Raw genomic sequence first — 19,654 nt, 5'->3', positions numbered from 1 at the left:
CTAGTGCTTAGTAGATGTGGAAGCTCCTTCGTTATTTTATTCATCTGAGATTACCTTTTCACAAGTTTTCATAAACTGTAAGAGCACCAGCATCCTTTTCTTGAAGCAAGAATGATGAAAGATTAACTATGTGTGTCCATTTGAGAGAGTCTTTCTTCTGTTCCATAGATATGTACTGACATCCGATTGCTGGCCAACTTGAAAGAGCTGGAGGAGCCATTTGAGAAGGAACAAATTGGTGAGTCCTAGCTATTCAAAAAGGCTCCGTCAACCAGTAAAATGAGTTAGAAACCCTCAAGTTATGTCTTTTTGCTGAACATCACTACATAAAGTATTTAAAAGCAATTTTCAGCTGCTGCAAAGATGCTGCGGTTATAAATGCTACCACTATATACAAAATCCTGGTATGCTTGTTTTGTTTTTGTTTCTTCTTGCCTTTATCCTATTCGGGCTGTGTTCAGTGGATTTATTTTAAGAGTTTCTTCTTTCTGTTTATTAACTTACCCTGCTCTGTAGATGATGGGTTACTCAGCCAAAGAGGAGGACTGGGTGGAGTTTACCCCTTTAGCGATGTCTGTGTCACCCTTTTGGCATTGGAGGAAAGAATTTTAAAATATTTATTCCTTAAAATTAATTGATGGTTTTATGACCCAAGATAATACCAGTCATGTGAAATGATATGATCTGCTCCTCTTGCAGGATCTAGTGCAATGCCCTACAAGAGAAATCCCATGCGCTCTGAGCGCTGTTGCAGCCTGGCTCGCCACCTCATGACTCTTATTTTGAACCCACTGCAGACAGCATCTGTACAGTGGTTTGAACGTACCCTGGATGACAGCGCTAACAGGTACCCGCATCTCCAGACATCTAAGAGGGATTTCCACCTAAAGACAATGAAACCCCAAAAAACCCAATGGGTTTCATTGTCTTTTCCACCTAAAGACAATGAAACCCAAAAGACAATGAAACCCAATCCTTTCTCAAAAATAATGGATTGTAACTTATAGACACTGAAAAAAAAGACAAAAACATGGATATTCTGTACACTGTGACTGTACTGCTGGTAGCTTTATCTGTAGCCTGTTAGTCTAGGTTCACCTCTCACTAACACTGTTTGTGACGTACAGAGCCTATGCATGGGCTAATTGAGGCGATGCACACAGAGTTTAAATACCCACCTGCTGCTGTCTAGTTCCTATATTCCTATACATTTGTTATTGTGCTACAGATTCAGTGCAACAATAATAAGAAGGTAAGATGATCGGACAGCAAGGGGGAGAAGTATATTGTTAAAGATGAGCAGAATTTTCAAAACTATTTGGCTACAAATTTTCTCACGGTTTGCAAGGAAAACCACACCATGCCGCAGAATGGGTTGACTGGCTCTCTTCCAGCTCTGTGCATAGATTCCATTATATGCAATTTACAATATCATGTGCGGAATGGCGTAGCAAAACTAAACTTTGTAGCTCTGGAATGTTGCACCTCTGGCGAAACTGCTTGCTCTGCCATGAAAATCAACTTGATATTATTTCACTGCATCTTCGCTCCTCTCTAATTGTCATCAAGATGGTGTTAGGAATCTAAAGAGCCAGGGTTAACATGTTGCCAATATGGCTGTCAGCACGCACAGTACAGCTCCCAGGTTGTTTGCTCTTTAGGTAGACGTTTCTTATAAAAAATATATATCCATCAAAGTTGGAAATGCATTTATATTCATTTAGCAGGCAAAAATACTATGATAAGATAGCTAAGCAGTTAAATTGCTCTATTTCATGACTGAACTTACTTACTGTACCTTTTGGTGTTTTGTGCCACAGTTTTACTTTTAAGAACTGATATGGTGTCCTTGGCTGGATCATCCAGTAAGCTATTACACATAGGTGAATTTTATCTAGAATTTTTCCATTCCATTGTTTCTTCTTGTTTTTTACCCTGTTTACCACATGCCTACTCCAATATTTATTAAAGTATGTTTCTGTTCTCTACAGGCGGATTTCTTTGGCTGAAGCTTTTCTGACAGCAGACATTGTTCTCAGCACTCTGCAGAATATCTCTGAGGGGCTTGTGGTTTATCCAAAGGTGAAACTGAACCCAAATCTTTGATCCTGTAGCATTTATGATATTTTGCTACAAAACTGGCAAATTTACTACACTTTGATTTTGCTTTCTAGCAATATCATCATTTTTTTTTTTATATAGCACCACCAATTACACAGTGCTGTACAGCAATCCAATGTATGTATATATATATATATATATATATATATATATATATATATATATATATATATATATATATATGTGTATATATATATACACACACAATAGGGAGCATTTTGAATTTGAAAAAACAAATCCCAAAAATCGAAATTTATATAGTTACAAATAATACATAACTATATGGCAATATATTTTTAGATGCTTACACCCATTTGAATATATACCGATCAGCTACAACATTAAAACCATTGTCAGTGAATAACATTGATTATCTCGTTACAATGATACCTGTCAAGGGGTGGGATATATTAGGCAGTAAGTGAATTCAGTTCCTGAACTTGAAGTATTGAAAGCAGGAAAAATGAGCAAGCATAAGGACCTGAGCGACATTGACAAGGGCTAATTTGTGATGGCTAGACAACTGGGTCAGAGTATCTCTAAAACAGCTTGTTTTGTGAGGTGTTCCCGGTATGCAGTGGTCAGTACCTACCAAAAGTGGTTCAAGGAAGGACAACCAATGAACCAACGACAGGGTCATGTGTACCCAAGGTTCATTCATGCACGTGGTGAATGAAGGCTTGCCCGTCTGGTCCAATCCCACAGAATAGCTACTGGAGCACAAATTACTGAAAATGTTTATGCTGGCTATGGTAGAAAGTGCACAGCGTGGACTGTATAGCCGCAGACCGGTCAGAATGCCCATGCTGACCCCTGTCCACCGCCGAAAGCGCCTACAATGGGCACATGAGCGCCAGAACTGAACCATGGAGCAATGGAAGAAGGTGGCTTGGTCTGATGAATCGCTTGTTCTTTTACATCATGTGGACGGCCGGGTGTGTCCTTTACCTGGAAAAGAGATTGCACCAGAATGGAGTATGGGAGGAAGGCAAGCCGACTGAGGCAGTGTGATCCTTGAGGGGGACATACACAATATTAGGCAGGTGGTTGTAATGTTGTGGCTGATCAGTGTGTATAAACTGCACAATTTGCATTGCAGTAGTGTTGTGTATTGTTGTGCTCATCTTTTGTCTTGAGAAGAGTTTCTACCTATCTGGTTGGATAAGTTTTTCATGCATGAGCTGAAAATCACTGAATGCCTCATAGCTGATATTCACACAAATATCTCTGAGAGTGCTGGATATACAGCTAGCATTTCTGAATGGTAATTAAAATGCCATACAGCATTGATACAATATACTGCCAAACACTGCAAGGGAAATCTTTGATCTGTACTTTTGGCAGATGGTATTCTTTATCTCCCCAAAATGTTCCTTCCCTTCCTTTTAAATAATGATGTAGGTATAGGAAATATGAATGATTGCAGTGTTTTTCATTGCCAGAGTAAAAATCAGGAGTATGTCTGTCTGATAGCTAACCATTACTGTGCAGTATTAAGTGACATGAAGTATCTAGCACGCTGAATGTTGGTGACATCTTTCTGGCACAGGTGATTGAAAGGCGAATCCGCCAGGAGCTCCCGTTTATGGCCACAGAGAATGTGATTATGGCGATGGTGAAGAACGGAGGAAACAGGCAGGTTAGTTTACTAGGATATAATTTTGTGGACATCTTAAACAAGTCCTGTATGTATTATATCCTGTACCTACAACCTGCTGCATGTCAGGGTAATATACTGTTTAGTATTATTTTCCTATCGGATTTTAAACCTACTCACCTTTTTGGTCTTTGACCATAGATAATGCTCACAATATTTTCTTTGAACCATTGTAGTAATGACATTACTAACAAATAAATAACCAATCCATAAATGTAGCTTTCCTGTTTTCTGATTTATTCCAGTTAGTGACCTGTACCTTACGCAGTGATGTCACTAGTTCTTAGTGGTCTGATAGGCTAGTAATTACTGTATTGAATGGCTGTATATTCATTAATAACGGATGTATCTGTTGCCTACTTTGTGTAGGCAACAGATACATCCTGCAATCGCCAATATAAAATGATGAGCACATCATTTTTACCTGAAAAGAGGCTATTGTGACCAAAAAGGCCTTTAATCTTTTCTTTGCATTAGGACTGCCATGAGCGCATCAGAGTGCTATCTCAGCAAGCCGCTACTGTAGTAAAACAGGAGGGTGGAGACAATGACCTGATCAGCAGAATCCGATCTGAGCCCTATTTTGCCCCCATACACGCTCAACTGGAACAGCTACTCGACCCGAAATCTTTTATTGGCCGTGCACCTCAACAGGTGAGACTAGCATATCTCGTATATAGTACCAGTTAGCTGTTTAAAAAAGTAAAAGGCCAGGTAACAGGTAATAAACTCATATGTACAACTCACCATTTGTAAGTTTCTACTACAGTGTGTAGGTTGCCATGGCTGTCCAATAGATTATAACTGAGATTTACTTTCTACACATAGGGGCATATTCAATTGTCAGCGTTACTCGCAAAAGTAAGGCGATTTGCGCACTATAGTGTGCGTAATTACCGTTATTTCGGTACATTTAACGCCGGCTTTCTGCTCGCAGCTCAGGGAGCTTAGAATTGCTGTAATACTTTTAACGCCGCGAGAAATATGCCCCATACCGTTATATCAAATTTATTGGACTTCTTCAGTCATATTATTTTATGGGATTTACAAAAGGGCCTTCTTTTTTTTTTTTTTTTTTAATACCATGAATACTTTATCTAATGGAGTACAGTGTGCAAACTAATATAGTAAGTTTCTGCTGATTCTGAAACACTTTAAAACTATACTCACAATTGCAAATGCTACCAAATAGGCAGACAGAATGCAGATGGTGAAATTTATACTATCCTTCCCACCCACATACATTTTGCAATTTATTCATCATACTGGACTTGAGATATAATGGCTGTAGCCAAGGCCAGTTTTAGGCAAAATGTGGGCCTGGGCTGAAATCATGGGGGTAGAGAGGAGGTGGCCGACAAGGGTTCCGTACGCGTTTCCGACAACTTAAATGTTAGCAGGCTAAATTCACAATTTCGCCAATAACGTTGCCAACATTAAAAGACCAATGCCGCCAGGTTTGGTGTATAGCCGGCGGACACGGTGGCATTGGTTTTTAAATGTCGCAACGTGATTCCAATCACACTGACAACATTGTCCACTTGTCACACAATGCAAGGGTCTGCATATAGCCTGCCGACATTTACATTGTCGGAAAGACATACACCACCTCCATGCCTCTAAAGCTTGGTTTCCTCTATGACCTTGAGCCAGTTGCCTATACCTCTGCAACAGCAGTTACTTGTTCAGCTTTGGTTCAGAAACCAGCTAGCAGAACAGACTTTGCAGTATCGGCATCAAATCTGTCCAAAATGTAAAAACCGTCTCCAAAAGTTTGGAGTTGATATTTGTTATGCCAAGTACAATATATAAAGCCATGACTGGTGCCAATTCTAATAGAGAAGGGCATTTCTTTGTACTTACTGACCTCAGTTCTTTCCTACTGTGTCCCAAGACCCAGCGTACTCTGTTTGGTAAAGCCAGGTCTCTACTGTTTCTGTGTCAGTATGTCTCCATGGCATACTGTACTTTGGGGACACTTCATGTCCCAACAGTGTCTGGCGGAACCCATTCCTGTTTTGTTAGGCCAGGGTCCTGCAGGGCCTGTGGCTGCAGTCTCGTAGGAATGGACTTTGGTCCGAGGTCTATCGACTTTAGTACAGGGTCTGGTTTCGGTTTTCTCCTCCTCTGAAGTATTTGATACAGGCTGAGCGCCAGGTATTGGTCATTCCGGAGGCGGCGGTCCCTGAGACTGCAGAGCCTTCTCTGATTACACAGAGGTCTTCTCCTCTTCCGGGATCTGTGGTTCGTCTACTATGAATGCCTGGGTCCATGGAATTAGGGACCAGGGGTGCATGATGGATCTCCCCAGATGGTTCTATTCCACAGGGCTCCCTGCAGGATGAAAAAAGTGCCTGGCTCTTTGAGAGATCATCCACTCCCTGATTTCCTCACGGGTGATTGTTCTCCTCAGAGGTTTGGCGTTTTATTCCAACCTGTTTCTGGTTCCAAAGCCTGATGGCTCGTTCAGGCAGATTCTGAACCTCAAATCTTTGAACACCCAGTTGTGGGTGCCAAGATTCAAGATGGAATCCTTGAGATAAGTAATTCCCAGCATGGAACAGGGATGTCTCTGAACATCAGGGATGCATATATGCATGTTCCCATCCGGGAGAGCCATTAGTCCCTTCTCTGATTTGTTGTTCATTCGGACCATTACCAGTTCCAGGCTCTTCCTTTTGCTCTTGTCACAGCTTCAGGTTTTACCTAGATCATGGTTGCACTGTTGCAGTCATAGGGGGTGACTATCATCTTATCAAGGAAGAGTCGCATCTGTACTTCTTTTCCATGTCCCGGTGACAACACTGACTCTGGAGTACCATGGGTTGATTCTCAATTTCAAGAAGACCAAATCCACCCTGTCCCAATGGATGATATTTTTGGGTCTTCTCCTTTGACAACCCCAAACAGCGGGTGTTCTTGCCATCGGACAAGATTCAGAACATGATAAAGTCTGTATTGGCTGTCAGAAAGACCTCTGTACACTTCTGCATGAAGGTTCTGGCAAGATGGTATCAACTTTCGAGACATTCAAGTTTGCTCAGTTCATGCACGGGAGTTTCAGCTGGAACTCCTTTCACAGTGGAACAGATCTCAGCTGAACCTTTCCAGTCAGGTATTTCGTCTTTTCCCTTGTATTCATCAGTCGCTCCTTTGGTGGCTCCCAAAAGGCTATCTCTGCAGGGGTCACACATTCTTGATCTGGGTTTGGACTTTGGTGACGACAGATGCCAGCCTTTGGGTTTGGGGTGCTGTCTGTCTTCACGGACGTTTTCAGGGTCTTTGGACTCTGAAGGAATCCAGCTTCCAATCAATGTATTAGAACTGCGAGTGATGTTTGTTGCATGGCGGTGAAGATGCTGTCGGACAATGCCAAGGCAGTGGCGTACTTCATTCACCTGGTTTATTTGATGCTACTGTATGCTGTAATATTTTGCTGTTTGTCCAATGTGGGTTTTTCTTTAAGGTTTATTTTATTATACATTATCATAAGTGATCTTCAGTAGTGATTTCTTTGTTTCTAAAAGGTTAGTTTACAATCATTAAAATGTCGATGCATTATCTGACTGAAGGTATATGTAGCTTTTTAGACCACTGTCATGCATTGGGAGTGTATTTTCCTCATACACTGCGATTCTTATCGGTACCCTTGGAAAAGGCTCTTCATTTGCTTTTAGCTCACAAAGAACATTTGAGGAAGTTGCTGTTTCTCATCTTCCTAAGTTTACATTTCTCTAGTAAACTCTGGCTTCTTGACATATATCAAATATTGCACCTAAAATCATCTGTATCCATGGCTTGTCACTTGCCTCCTATGTGTCACTAGATCTAGTAGAGTTTATGTAGCTATGCTCTGCATAAAGGCCATATTAACTTGTCAAATGCTTAGGCCAGGATTAGCTGCTCTGTATGTTTTCAGTTGGTTGAAGGACACTGTACTCTGACGGCATTGTGGTCTGTCCTTCTAGCCTTGGTTCTTTTTAAAGAAGGAATCCAAGCTACACACCTGGATGTCTGTCAGGAGTTATGCTCCTCGTTTCATCCAGTCGTAAAAGAAAAGGTGCCTGATCTTTATCATCCATTTAATGGTTTCTTTGACAAGCTGCCTTCTGTATTTTCTCTGCCTATACTATTGTGCTGTAAATTGTTTCCTAGTCATGGCAGCAGAGGGATCATCATCATCACCATTTATTTATATAGCGCCACTGATTCCGCAGCGCTGTACAGAGAACTCATTCACATCGGTCCCTGCCCTATTGGAGCTTAGAGTCTAAATTCCCTAACATACACACACACAGACAGAGAGACTAGGGTCAATTTTGATAGCAGCCAATTAACCTACTAGTATGTTTTTGGAGTGTGGGAGGAAACCCACGCAAACACGGGGAGAACATACAAACTCCACACAGATAAGGCCATGGTTTGGAATTGAACTCATGACCCCAGCGCTGTGAAGCAGAAGTGCCAACCACTTAGCCACCCTGCTGCCCAGGAAGTTTCACTGAACAGGTATTGGTGACCAAGGGATCATCCTTGCATCCATTCTTAAGATTCACAGGTGCATATTGTTGCTTCAGCATAGATGGCATCTAAGAGGAAGGTATTTCAGGTAGTGGTTACCTGAAGTCTATGAAGGCTTTAGAATGTCCCCAGAGAGTCTGTTGTCTGTGTACCCCAATATAGCTGAAGGAGAAAAAGGATATTTTATTAACTTGCCATTAAATAATTTTCATTGAAACCAATGGAGGATTTGTACCCACCCAGACAGCCCTTTTAGGACTTTATTTTTTAAACTCTTAATTTAAAGAGGAAACAACACGAAAAACACAGACATTATATTGAAGGGGGGGGGGGGGGGGGGTAGTAGGAGGGTGGTAATCGAGTTATCGGTGCTGTAAACACTGACACTGTTTATTCCTACATAATTATTCTAATAATGAACTGAGCGACATAGAAAATATAACTACCAGTAAAAAGACACAGAAGAAATCCGATGACAGGACATCGCAACACTTTCAAATTACGTCCGTTGCATGCACAACTTGGAAATTTCGACTTTTAAAGGGGCAACGCACGGACCCAGGTAAGTATTGCCTTTACGTTAGGGGTTAGGATTAGGAATAAAATTAATATTACCATAGTCTGTGCACTGCAGCTAAAAAAAAAAAAACAGTTGCGCATGCAACTGATGTCATTTGGAAGTGTCGCGATGTCCTCTCATCAGATTTCCTCTGTGTCTTTTTACTGGTAAGTAGTTATTTTTTTTCTACACGTTAGTAGGAAAGGCACAAATTTCAACAGTGATATCACTAATGAAAATATATGCAACATGTCTGGGGACAATCAACCTATGCCATTAGAAATCAATCTTCAACATAGACAAGGCTCTTACCCATGGTGCACTGCACCCAGCCTGGGGGATCCGGAGGCAGGCCAAAGGCTATATGCAATAGCGGGAGGGAGAGTCGAGGAGGATATGCAGCTACTGCTTCCTTGTAAATACCACGGGGTACAAACCTTGTAGAATTTGTTATTTCTCTTTCCTGCCATTGGGGGACACTGCGAGACATTGGGGTATAGTAGTGGGTCCAGGAGTCTTTGTCACTTTATCTACTAGTAGATCTTTGCTCTCCTCCCCTACTATGCCCCTCCTCTCCTGCGGATTCCTCAGTTTCTTTAAAGTGACTAGGAGCAGAGGTCACTAGGGTATGGGCTCCTGCTTATACCGAGTTAGCTTTAGGTTTTTTTCACGTTTTTATTTCCCTATAGGTGCATCGCGGGGCTCGATCTCAAGACCCAGGTGAGTGAACAAGACTTGGCTCTGCTCACTCTGGGTCCCGCATAAGGTAAGAAGCAGCTGAAGCTCACTTACTGGCACCTCTGTCGGCACTCCCCTAAAAACGAGCTTGCAGGGGGCAATTTGAGGCAATTTATTCCCGGGGCTCAAGTGTGCTCATAGCGGAGATCAGAACTGCAGCCCAGTAATAGGGGTCAGTCAGTCCCACAGCCCCCAGCCCCGCTGACCGTTTGTGCATGCCGGCAGGTCCCCGCTCAATTCCCCTCGACAACAAGCAAAACAAGGGGACAAAAAAAGCATCGCTCACACTCCTTAGGAGGTGAGAGAAGATGCGGTACACAGCGCACGCGTCCTGAGCTAACTAATACAGCGTGCGCCTAGCGATCACAGTGGCCATATTGAATGGGGCACTATCGCTGGAGAACAGGAAGCGACCAGCAACAAAGGAGGAGGAGCCACGATCACACTTCCTTCCTCCCATTCATTTCCGCCCACAAACGGAACTCAGCCTGCACGTGGATACACAGGATACCACCGTGAACAGCGCTACCTGACTCTCCTACTCTGCCGCTCCTCTGCTGCAGTACTAGACATCCGGGTATCATTAAAGGCTTGTGCCTATTAAGTATATCAAACGGAGGTATCAAACAGAGGTTTCTTTATTGTTATGGGTCTGTGATTCATTGCATTTTGTTTTTTTTGTTTGTATCCTTTCACATACAGTACTGTAGATATAGAGTTAGAGGAGAGGTGACTTGATATTCTAGGACTACCTGGTATAGAGACTCGGTAGATTGCCTAGCCTAACAGCCATCATTTGTCTAGTTCTCTTTAATACATATTGTGTGATCTTAAGTTACTTAAAAAACGACTGGCTGAGAAGGGGACAGCAAAAAGCAACGGACACTCTGTAGTTTCTGTGTTGTATTATACCTGTTCCAAATGTAATACAAAATTTTCAGTTGGACAGACAGACCGGAACGCCCTCTGTGCAGCCTGTACCGCTGACGCCCAGGCGCGAGACAGTTCAACCCGGGAGGTGCCTACAGCAGTGGAAAAACCGCTTTGGCTACGATCCTTCTCATCAACCATGGAGAAACTAGCTAACGCCATGCTGCTGGTAGCAGAAGTACGTGAAAGCTCTACTCCACTCACGCTCGTACACAGTCAGGCTGACGAGAGCACAGTCCCACAAACAGGGCCAGCCCTCAGGGAAAGTAGATTAATGTCTACTACTCATAGGGGAAAGAGAATTATCTCTGATACGGTCCAAGACCAGGATCAGGAATCAGACCTCTCATCAGCAGAGGAAGGGCAGTTAGATTTAGACCCAGAAGGTGAGGACTACCATGACTATGATGCAGCAAATAGTGTGGATAGTCTCATTTTAGGTATCCGGCATACCTTAGGATTCGCTGAGCCTGAACCATCAGCACCCACAGGGGTGTCCCTTTTTTAAAAGAACCAAGGCACAACTAGCAGCATTCCCACATTCACCAGAAATGTTGGAGATTATAGCTGAAGCCTGGCAAAGGCCCACTAAACAGTTTTTGATGCCTGCCAGGTTTAAATCCCTTTACCCCTTGCCTCCAGAGGACGCGGCAAAATGGGAACCTTTACCTAGGGTAGACACGCCAGTGGCACGCCTAGCGTCTTCCTCGACCATTCTCGTTCAGGAGCGGATAGCCCTTAGGGATCACACTGATAAGAAGTGCGACTTAGCGCTCCGCTCAGCATACACTGCAGTTGGCAGTTTGTTTAGACCAAATCTGGCCGGAGCATGGGCTATCAAGGCCATTCAGCTATGGACTGAGGAATTGATTATAGGCCTTAAGGACAACACTCCTCGCACGGAGCTCTTAACGTTAGCAGAACACAAACGAGACGTCCGAGTATGTAGTAAATGCCCACAGAGACACCGTATCTGTTAATGCTAGGTCCTCGGCACTCGTTGTGGCAGCGCGCCATAGCCTATGGCTACGGTCGTGGGCAGTAGATGCCGACTCCAAGAGAGCATTAGAGAATCTACCCTTTGACGTAACCCTCTTTGTCTCAGAGCTCGAGAGGGTGATTCACGAAATCACAGGGGGAAAGAGCACTGCTCTCCCTACGGTGATCAATAGACCCCGCCAGGGCAGATTTCGGTCCTTTCGGAAATTTGCCCGAGGCGGTGGGGCCCCACACCAAGAGGTCCGTTCTCGGCTTCTAGAGGATCCTTTAACAGAGGGGCAGGGGCGTGCCTAGGAGGGGAGCCTCGCGCCCAGCGGAAAAGAACTCCGCTTGACAGGGTTCCGCTGGGGGAGATAGAGGTAGGGGCACGACTCCTGCATTTCAGCGATCAGTGGTGGGCGTCCACAACGATCTCTGGATTCAAAGAATAGTGTCCCGGGGCTACATCATAGACATAGCCCAGTCCCCCAGACAAAGATTCTTCCGCACCCCCCTTCCCCTTTGTCCAATCAAGCGCAAAGCGCTCCAAGAGGCAATTCAAAGACTTCTGGCAACAAAGGTAATAGTAGAAGAACCCCCCTTGGAGAGGGGTCAAGGGTTTTATTCAAGCCTTTTCCTCGTACCAAAGCCAGATGCCACATTCAGGCCCATTCTAAATCTCCAGTTGTTAAACAAGCAACTAAAGATTCAGAAATTTCGCATGGAATCCCTGCGTTCAGTAATAGCAACTATAGAGCAAGGGGAATACCTAGCATCCATATACATCAAAGATGCCTATCTGCATGTCCCAATTTGGAAGGGGCACCAGTGCCTACTACGCTTTTTGCGGTAAAGGAGGCACATTATCAGTTCAAGGCCCTGCCTTTCGGCCTACCAACAGCACCCAGGGTATTTACCAAGGTCATGGCAACCATGGCGGGGATCTTGCGTCAGAAGGGAATAACTATTATCCCCTACCTCGACGACCTTCAATTGAAGGCACCATCATCAGCCCTCCTATCACAGCAGATAGATACCACAATGAAATTACTTCAGAGTCACAGCTGGCTGTTGAACATACCAAAGTCGTCGCTAACGCCAGCCCAACAAATGCGTTTCCTGGGTCTAATATTCGATACTCAGACCCAGAGAATATACCTCCCGGAGGACAAAGCATTAGCACTGCGCAGGAAAGCCAGGGCCCTCCTAGCGAAGAAGAGGGTCTCTATCCTCAGTTGCATGAAACTCCTGGGAACAATGGTCTCGGTATTCGAAGCAGATCCATTCGCACAGTTTCGTTCCCGGCCACTACAGACGGAAATCTTACGCAAGTGGTCGGGATCTCAGAGCCAGTTAGACAGACAGATCATTCACTTGTCCACACACGCAAGGCTATCCCTTGCCTGGTGGACATCCAGAAACAATTTGCAGAAGGGCCAATCCCTACAGACCTGGGCGTGGACGCTCGTCACAACGGACGCAAGTCTGTCAGGGTGGGGGGAGGCGTAACAGGACACCTGAGGCTGCAGGGGCTCTGGTCCCCTCAGGAAGCCAAACTGCCAATAAACATACTAGAGCTCAGAGCAGTATACAATACTCTGACAAGAGCTCAAAGATACCTGTAGGAAAACCCCTACAGATTCAGTCAGACAATGCCACCACGGTAGCCTACATAAATCACCAGGGCGGCACTCGCAGTTCTGCGGCTATGCGAGAGGCGGAACAGAAAATGACATGGGCAGAACTCTATGTTCCCAAGATTTCGGCCATCTTCATACCGGGGGTACAAATTTGGGAAGCAGACTTTCTCAGCGGGCAAAGACTCCACCCAGGGGAATGGGCCTTAAACAGGTAAGTATTCTCACTTCTGGTGGATCACTGGGGCACACCAGAGATCGACCTAATGGCATCCAAGCTAAACCATCAGGTCACGCGGTACGGTGCAAAGGCACGAGACCCAGGAGCAGAGCTCACAGATGCCATGATGACCCCATGGAGGTTTCGCATGGTCTACATATTCCCCCCCTCCATTCCCATGCTGGCTCGGTGCTAAAGAAGCTAAAAAGAGAGCGGGTGCCCGCGATCCTAATAAGCCCCGTATTGGCCACGCAGAGCGTGGTTCACAGACAGAGTTCACGACTGGCAGCAGCCCCTCCTTTCCGCCTCCCCATGCAAACAGATCTTCTGGTTCAGGGTCCTTTCCTCTACCAAGGTTTAGATCGGTTAGCTTTGACGGCGTGGCTACTGAAACCCTGATTCTCAAAGCGAGGGGCTTTTCACAACGGGTGATTGCTACCATGATCAAGGCCAGAAAGCCTTCATCGTCTTCTATATACTACAGGGTCTGGAAGGCATATATTATGTGGTGCGAATCTAAAGGATTCCACACTTCCAAATTTTACCTCCCCCGCTTACTAGACTTCTTGCAGGACGGCCTTGGTAAGGGCCTCCGTCTAGGGTCGCTCAAAGTATCGGCGCTCTCCATATCAAAAGAAGATAGCAGACTACACAGACATTAAAATGTTCCTGCAGGGCGTCCTACACATACAACCCCCATTTTGCCACCCAGTAGAACCCTGGGACCTCAACTTGGTCCTGGGAGCCCTTACCAGGACCCCGTTCGAACTGTTACATTCAGTAACATTAAGGCATCTCACTTGGAAAACAGCATTCCTCTTGGCTCTAGGGTCAGCACGTAGAGTGTCGGAACTAGGGGCGCTTTGCTGTGACCCCCCCCCCCCCCCCCCCCCGTTTCTCATTTTCCATTCAGACAGGGCGGTACTTCGCACAAAGCCCTCGTTCAGCCCTAAGGTAGTTTCTCGATTCCACCTGAACCAAGAGATTGTGGTTCCGGCGTTCAGATCCAGCAAGGACTCACAAGAGGAGACTTTACAATTACTGGATGTAGTCCGAGCACTACAGTGTTATATAGAACGCAGGGCCCCTTCTAGGAAGACCACGGATCTATTTGTCCTCTATGAGGCACAGAAAAGGGCATGGTCAGCGTCAAGGCAGTCTATTGCCCGCTGGATTACATCCACAATTCGAGAGACCTACATCACGGCCTCGCAGCCCGTCCCGCAGAGGTTAAAGGCGCATTCTACCAGAGCAGTGGGCGCCTCTTGGGCTGCTAGACACGGCGCGTCGGCGGAACAGTTGTGTAGAGCGGCGACATGGTCCTCCGTCCACACCTTCACCAAGTTTTACAGATTACAAGGCTTCGCGTCGGCCGATGCAAGCTTTGGCCGCAGAGTTTTACACGCAGCTGGTCCAGAGCAATCCCTCCCTTGAGGAAGCTTTGGTATATCACCAATGTCTCGCAGTGTCCTCCAATGGCAGGAAAGAGAAAATAAGATTTTTACTCACCGTAAAATCCATTTCTCTGACTCCATTGTAGGACACTGCGCACCCTCCCTTGCTCTGTATATAGTTCTGTGTGTGAAAAGTGGTCTCATATGTTGCTATAACATAAAACCGGGTGTTATCGCCTCCTTTCCTCTCGCGCTTGGTTAGTCAAAACTAAGGAATCCACAGGAGAGGAGGGGCATAGTAGGGGAGGAGAGCAAAGATCTACTAGTAGATAAAGTGACAAAGACTCCTGGACCCACTACTATACCCCAATGTCTTGCAGTGTCCCCCAATGGAGTCAGAGAAATGGATTTTACGGTGAGTAAAAATCTTATTTTGTCGTGTAGGTAGTACGTAATACTCTCCATGCTTGCAATATGCCATATGTAATTCTGTAGCTTCTGCATGAAGGGAGGATTAGGATCTTTCCAATGTGTTTGGGTATTGGTTTGTGTTTATGATATTTGTTCCTAGATTGTTATATGTTAACCAACCCTGGAGGAATTGTACTTTTAAAATGTCCTGTCTTCCGTTGGTGGATTCTGTTGGATTGGATTGACTGTTCTGGTGGATTCTAATGCAAGAGTTATACCTGTGTCCTCTACTGGCTTTGGAGAAAAATAATGTAACCGTTAACAAATAACTTTGCCTTTTTATTTTTAATTCTCTTCATACAAGGAAGTTTCCCCCCAGTTGCTATGGACAAGTCCCCAGTTTGCCTGTCCTGACACAAACTGGTAGGGCATAGTTCTTAGAAATGGACAGACGTGGCAAGCACAAAAGTTTCATCTTGCATTAGGCAAACTGTACTGAAATCTACCTACCGAGTTACTGTGTTCTGGTGCCGGATGAACCAAACAAATTGTGCTTAATGTATCCCAAACTTGCTACCCTACTAGTATTTCACTAAAGAGTTTTTTCCATTCATATTCTGTTTATTTTAACAGGTTGTGAGATTTCTGAAGGAGGAGGTGATTCCCTTACTGACCCCCTACCAGAGTAAAATGGATGTGAAGATTGAGTTGGACCTTTGAAGAGTGTCAATAAGAAATATTTATTTTGAAAATAAAATAGATGGATTTAAGTTATCTGTTTTGACAATGAAGTCCTACATTTCCACTTCCTGCTACCATTGTAGTGCTAACTCATGTCACAAGTTTATCATTTTTATTTATTTATTTATCTGTCATCTTCTCTGTCATATAGATTTGACTGGTGATAAGTAGTGAAAAAAACAGATGGACACTGATGTCTTTAGGCTTGAATACCTGTTTGGTGTAATTTCCTATTATGACATATTAGATGTGGGAGCTTATGGTAGTGGGAGCTTGTAGGATAACAAAATAAGTGGCCAACACAACATCATCATTTTCCATTTATTTATATATAGCGCCACTGATTCCGCAGCGCTGTACAGAGAACTCATTCACATCAGACCCTGTCCCATTGGAGCTTACGGTCTAAATTCCCTACATACACATACACATGCACAGACAGACAGACAGAGACTAGGGTCAATTTTGATAGCAGCCAATTAGCATACTAGTATGTTTTTGGAGTGTGGGAAGAAACCAGGAGGTAAACAATAAAACAGGTGTTCTTCGGATGGAATACCTGTTTGGTGTATTTCCAATTAAGATGTATTACATTGGCGCCTATGGCACTGGGAACTTTTTGTAAACCATTTATCTGGAATAACTATTGTAAGAATATCGATGACTTGACGATTGAACAAGTCACTAACACTGCAAAATGAGGGTATAACTGCAGAGTGCAAGTGGTCACAGAAAGCACCTCCTCTGTGTTTGGAAGCACATTAGCTCCCTACTGCAGAATGTGAATCAGGGGAATGTACACAATAATGCTACAAAGTGTGTCTCTGTCTTTTTATTATACAGCGGCCCAGCGGCCCAGGGGTTTCTCCCCATGCATAAATGCTAGTGCAGAGGTGAACTATATGTAACTGCACACTCAGGGCTGCCATGAGAAAGTGTGGGGCCCCAGCACAAATGAAACAGCAGCACACCCCCCCCCCCCCCGCGCAACACTTCCCTCTAGTGGATACAATTGTGCCATGACACCCGGACCTACCCACATTCATCTTGTTCCGAGAGAGAGACTCTGACTGGTCCAATGCTGAACACAGATACTGAGAGAGATATATTTTACTATTGTACTGTTGGGATGGTTTAACTAGCATTAACCCGATCAGATCCCACATAACATGAATACTCACCCTTACTATTCACACTACATATTGTAAAAAAGAAAAGAAAAAAACACACCCATGTCACTTAACTATCTTTCAAAGCAGGAAGAGTTGGACACACATCCACATGTGGAGAGGAGAGGCAAGATGGGGTACAGCAGAGGATAACGGGGATGGGATAAGAGAGGTGTAGGACAGAAGACAGAAGGGAGGAGGTGCGATTAGAAACTAAGGCAGCTGATTGCTAGATGTTCCTGAAGGTGGAGCCAGCCAGCAGGAATTACAACAATGACAAGACCTGCCCTATTTAAATCACGGCTGGCCCCAATAATGCTACACAACCCCACTTTCTTCAAGACTGATGCACCACTCTGAATGAGTAAGGGCCTCAACAGATTATTATAACAAATGCTGACCTTGGACGGCTGTGCCCCTGGTCTGTCCGAACTCCATACACTCCTGTGCCTCCTGTACCCCCTTGATGACAGTCCTAATCACACCAGCGAATATGAGGAATGCTAAATACTTTTTTTTTTTTAAACTATATATAAATGCTTCTACATGGACATGTGTAAACATTTTTCATGTTAAAATATATGGAGAGCTCGAACAGGTTCCTCTAATTAAAGCCACGAGCCAAAACTTCTGTTACTGATATAAAGATTATTGTTGGGACACTATCAAGTGCTTTAGAAACTGAAACAGACTGTACTACTGTTATCTTAGCTACTGCTAACATTGGATGGACAACAATGTGTTTTGAATAGTCAACTGAAGAATACACATTAACTGCCTTAGTTTATCTAAGGATGCAGCAGTCATTTTAATCACAAATGTTTTACACAATTCACATTATATATATATATATATATATATATATATATATATATGGAATATTTTTTTTAAATAGAGCAAATTTGTATAGATACTTACATGTTTGTCCAACATCTATAAATATAACAAACTTAGACCACATGACCTGTGCCACCCACAATTTGAATTACTTTATTTACTGGAGATTCTGTGAAAATTATGTGCATTTCAAGGGAAATGGGAACATGCCTACATTTTTTGGTTTGTGCATACTCCAGAAAATGTACATGTATCTCCCAAGAAAGTCCTACCTCCTCCACCTGTAGGACCACCAACTTCACTAAGTTAGACTTACTTCTGGTATTGTTTAGTTTACACCAGTCAGCCACAACATTTATGCCACCTGCCTAATATTGTATAGGTCCCCCTTGGGCTGCTAAGACAGCTATGAACGGTCTCGGCATGGAATCCACAAGACCTCTGAAGGTATTCCGTGCTATCTGGCACCAAGACATTAGCAGCAGATCCTTTAAGTCCTGTAAGTTTCGAGGTGGGTCCTCCATGTTTCGGACTTGTTTTTCCAGCACATCCCACAGATGCTCAATAGGATGGGATGTGGGGAATTTGGAGGCAAGTCAACACCTTGAACTCTTTGTCGTGTTCCTCATACCATTCCCGAACAGTTTGTAGTGTGGCAGGGCGAATTATCCTACAAAAAGAGGCCATTGCCATTAGTAAATGCCGTTGTCATGAAGTGGTGTACTTGGTCTGCAACTATGTTTAGATAGGTGGTATGTGTCATAGTAACATCTACATGAATGTTGGGATCCAAGGTTTCCCAGCAGAACATTTCCCAGAGCATCACACTATCTCCACCAGCTTGTCTTCTTCCCATAGTGCATCCTGGTGCCATCTCTCCTAATGACGCACCCGCCCATCCATATGTTGTAAAAGAAAACATGATTTTATCAGACTGGGCCACATTCCTCCATTGCCCCTCGTCCAGTTCTGGCACTCATATGGGCATTGAAGGCATTTTAGGTAGTGTACAGGCACTCTGATTTGTCTGTGGCTACGTAGCCCGATATGCAACAAACTGCAATGCACTGTGTGTTCTGACACCTTTCCATCATAGCATTAACTTTTTCAGTAATTTGTACTACAGTTGCTGTGGGATTGGACCAGACAGGCTAGCCTTCATTCCACACGCACATCAATGGGCCTTGGGCGCCCATGACCCTGTTTCCGGTTTCCCAGTTGTATTTCCTTGTACAACTTTTGGTAGGTACTAACCACTGCATAAGGGAACACCCCCAGAAGACCTGCCGTTCTGGAGATGCTCTGACCCCGTCATCTAGCCATCGCAATTAGGCCCTTGTCAAAGTCAGCCAGATTCTAAATATTGCCCCTTTTCCTGTTTCCAACACACAAACATCAAGAACTGACTGCTCACTTGCTGCCTATCGTATTAATGTGGCTGACCGGTGTATGTCTTGAATTGCAGTGGCACTGTTTTTATTACACAAGTTATTTTTGTGTTTGAAGGTTTTCATTAATTTGATTTTAAGTTGCCTAGAAATGTGCTTCTCTGCAAAGTGCTACTGAAAGATGCAAAATATGTCCCATTAAAATTATATGTATGCAGTTGTATGTCCATCTCTGATCAGCCTGTGTATTAATGTGTTTTTGTATAGAGAAAGAGATTTTTTACTTGCCAACCATGTCCCTAAATGTTTCTTCTCCAACTCCACTGGGTCATTTTATCTCTTCCTGCAAAATT

The 19,654-nt window shown here is 44.0% G+C and overlaps 1 protein-coding gene across 1 annotated transcript in view; it reads left to right on the top strand.

The window, feature by feature from the left end:
• Nucleotides 1-15,940, top strand: part of ADSL (adenylosuccinate lyase) — a 33,299-nt gene extending 17,359 nt beyond the window's left edge. Inside the window, exons 8-13 of the mRNA XM_075183002.1 lie at nucleotides 169-238; nucleotides 700-847; nucleotides 1,992-2,082; nucleotides 3,671-3,760; nucleotides 4,256-4,432; nucleotides 15,800-15,940. Of these exons, the coding sequence (XP_075039103.1) occupies nucleotides 169-238; nucleotides 700-847; nucleotides 1,992-2,082; nucleotides 3,671-3,760; nucleotides 4,256-4,432; nucleotides 15,800-15,886 (663 nt within the window). The 3' untranslated portion in view covers nucleotides 15,887-15,940. The remainder of the gene's footprint in view (nucleotides 1-168; nucleotides 239-699; nucleotides 848-1,991; nucleotides 2,083-3,670; nucleotides 3,761-4,255; nucleotides 4,433-15,799) is intronic.
• Nucleotides 15,941-19,654: the final 3,714 nt, after the last annotated feature.

Source organism: Mixophyes fleayi, chromosome 8, assembly GCF_038048845.1.
Source record: "Mixophyes fleayi isolate aMixFle1 chromosome 8, aMixFle1.hap1, whole genome shotgun sequence".
NCBI classification, from domain to species: Eukaryota; Metazoa; Chordata; class Amphibia; order Anura; family Limnodynastidae; genus Mixophyes; species Mixophyes fleayi.
Note: the sequence above shows the minus strand (reverse complement) of the source record. Positions and strands in the feature narration are given on the sequence as shown.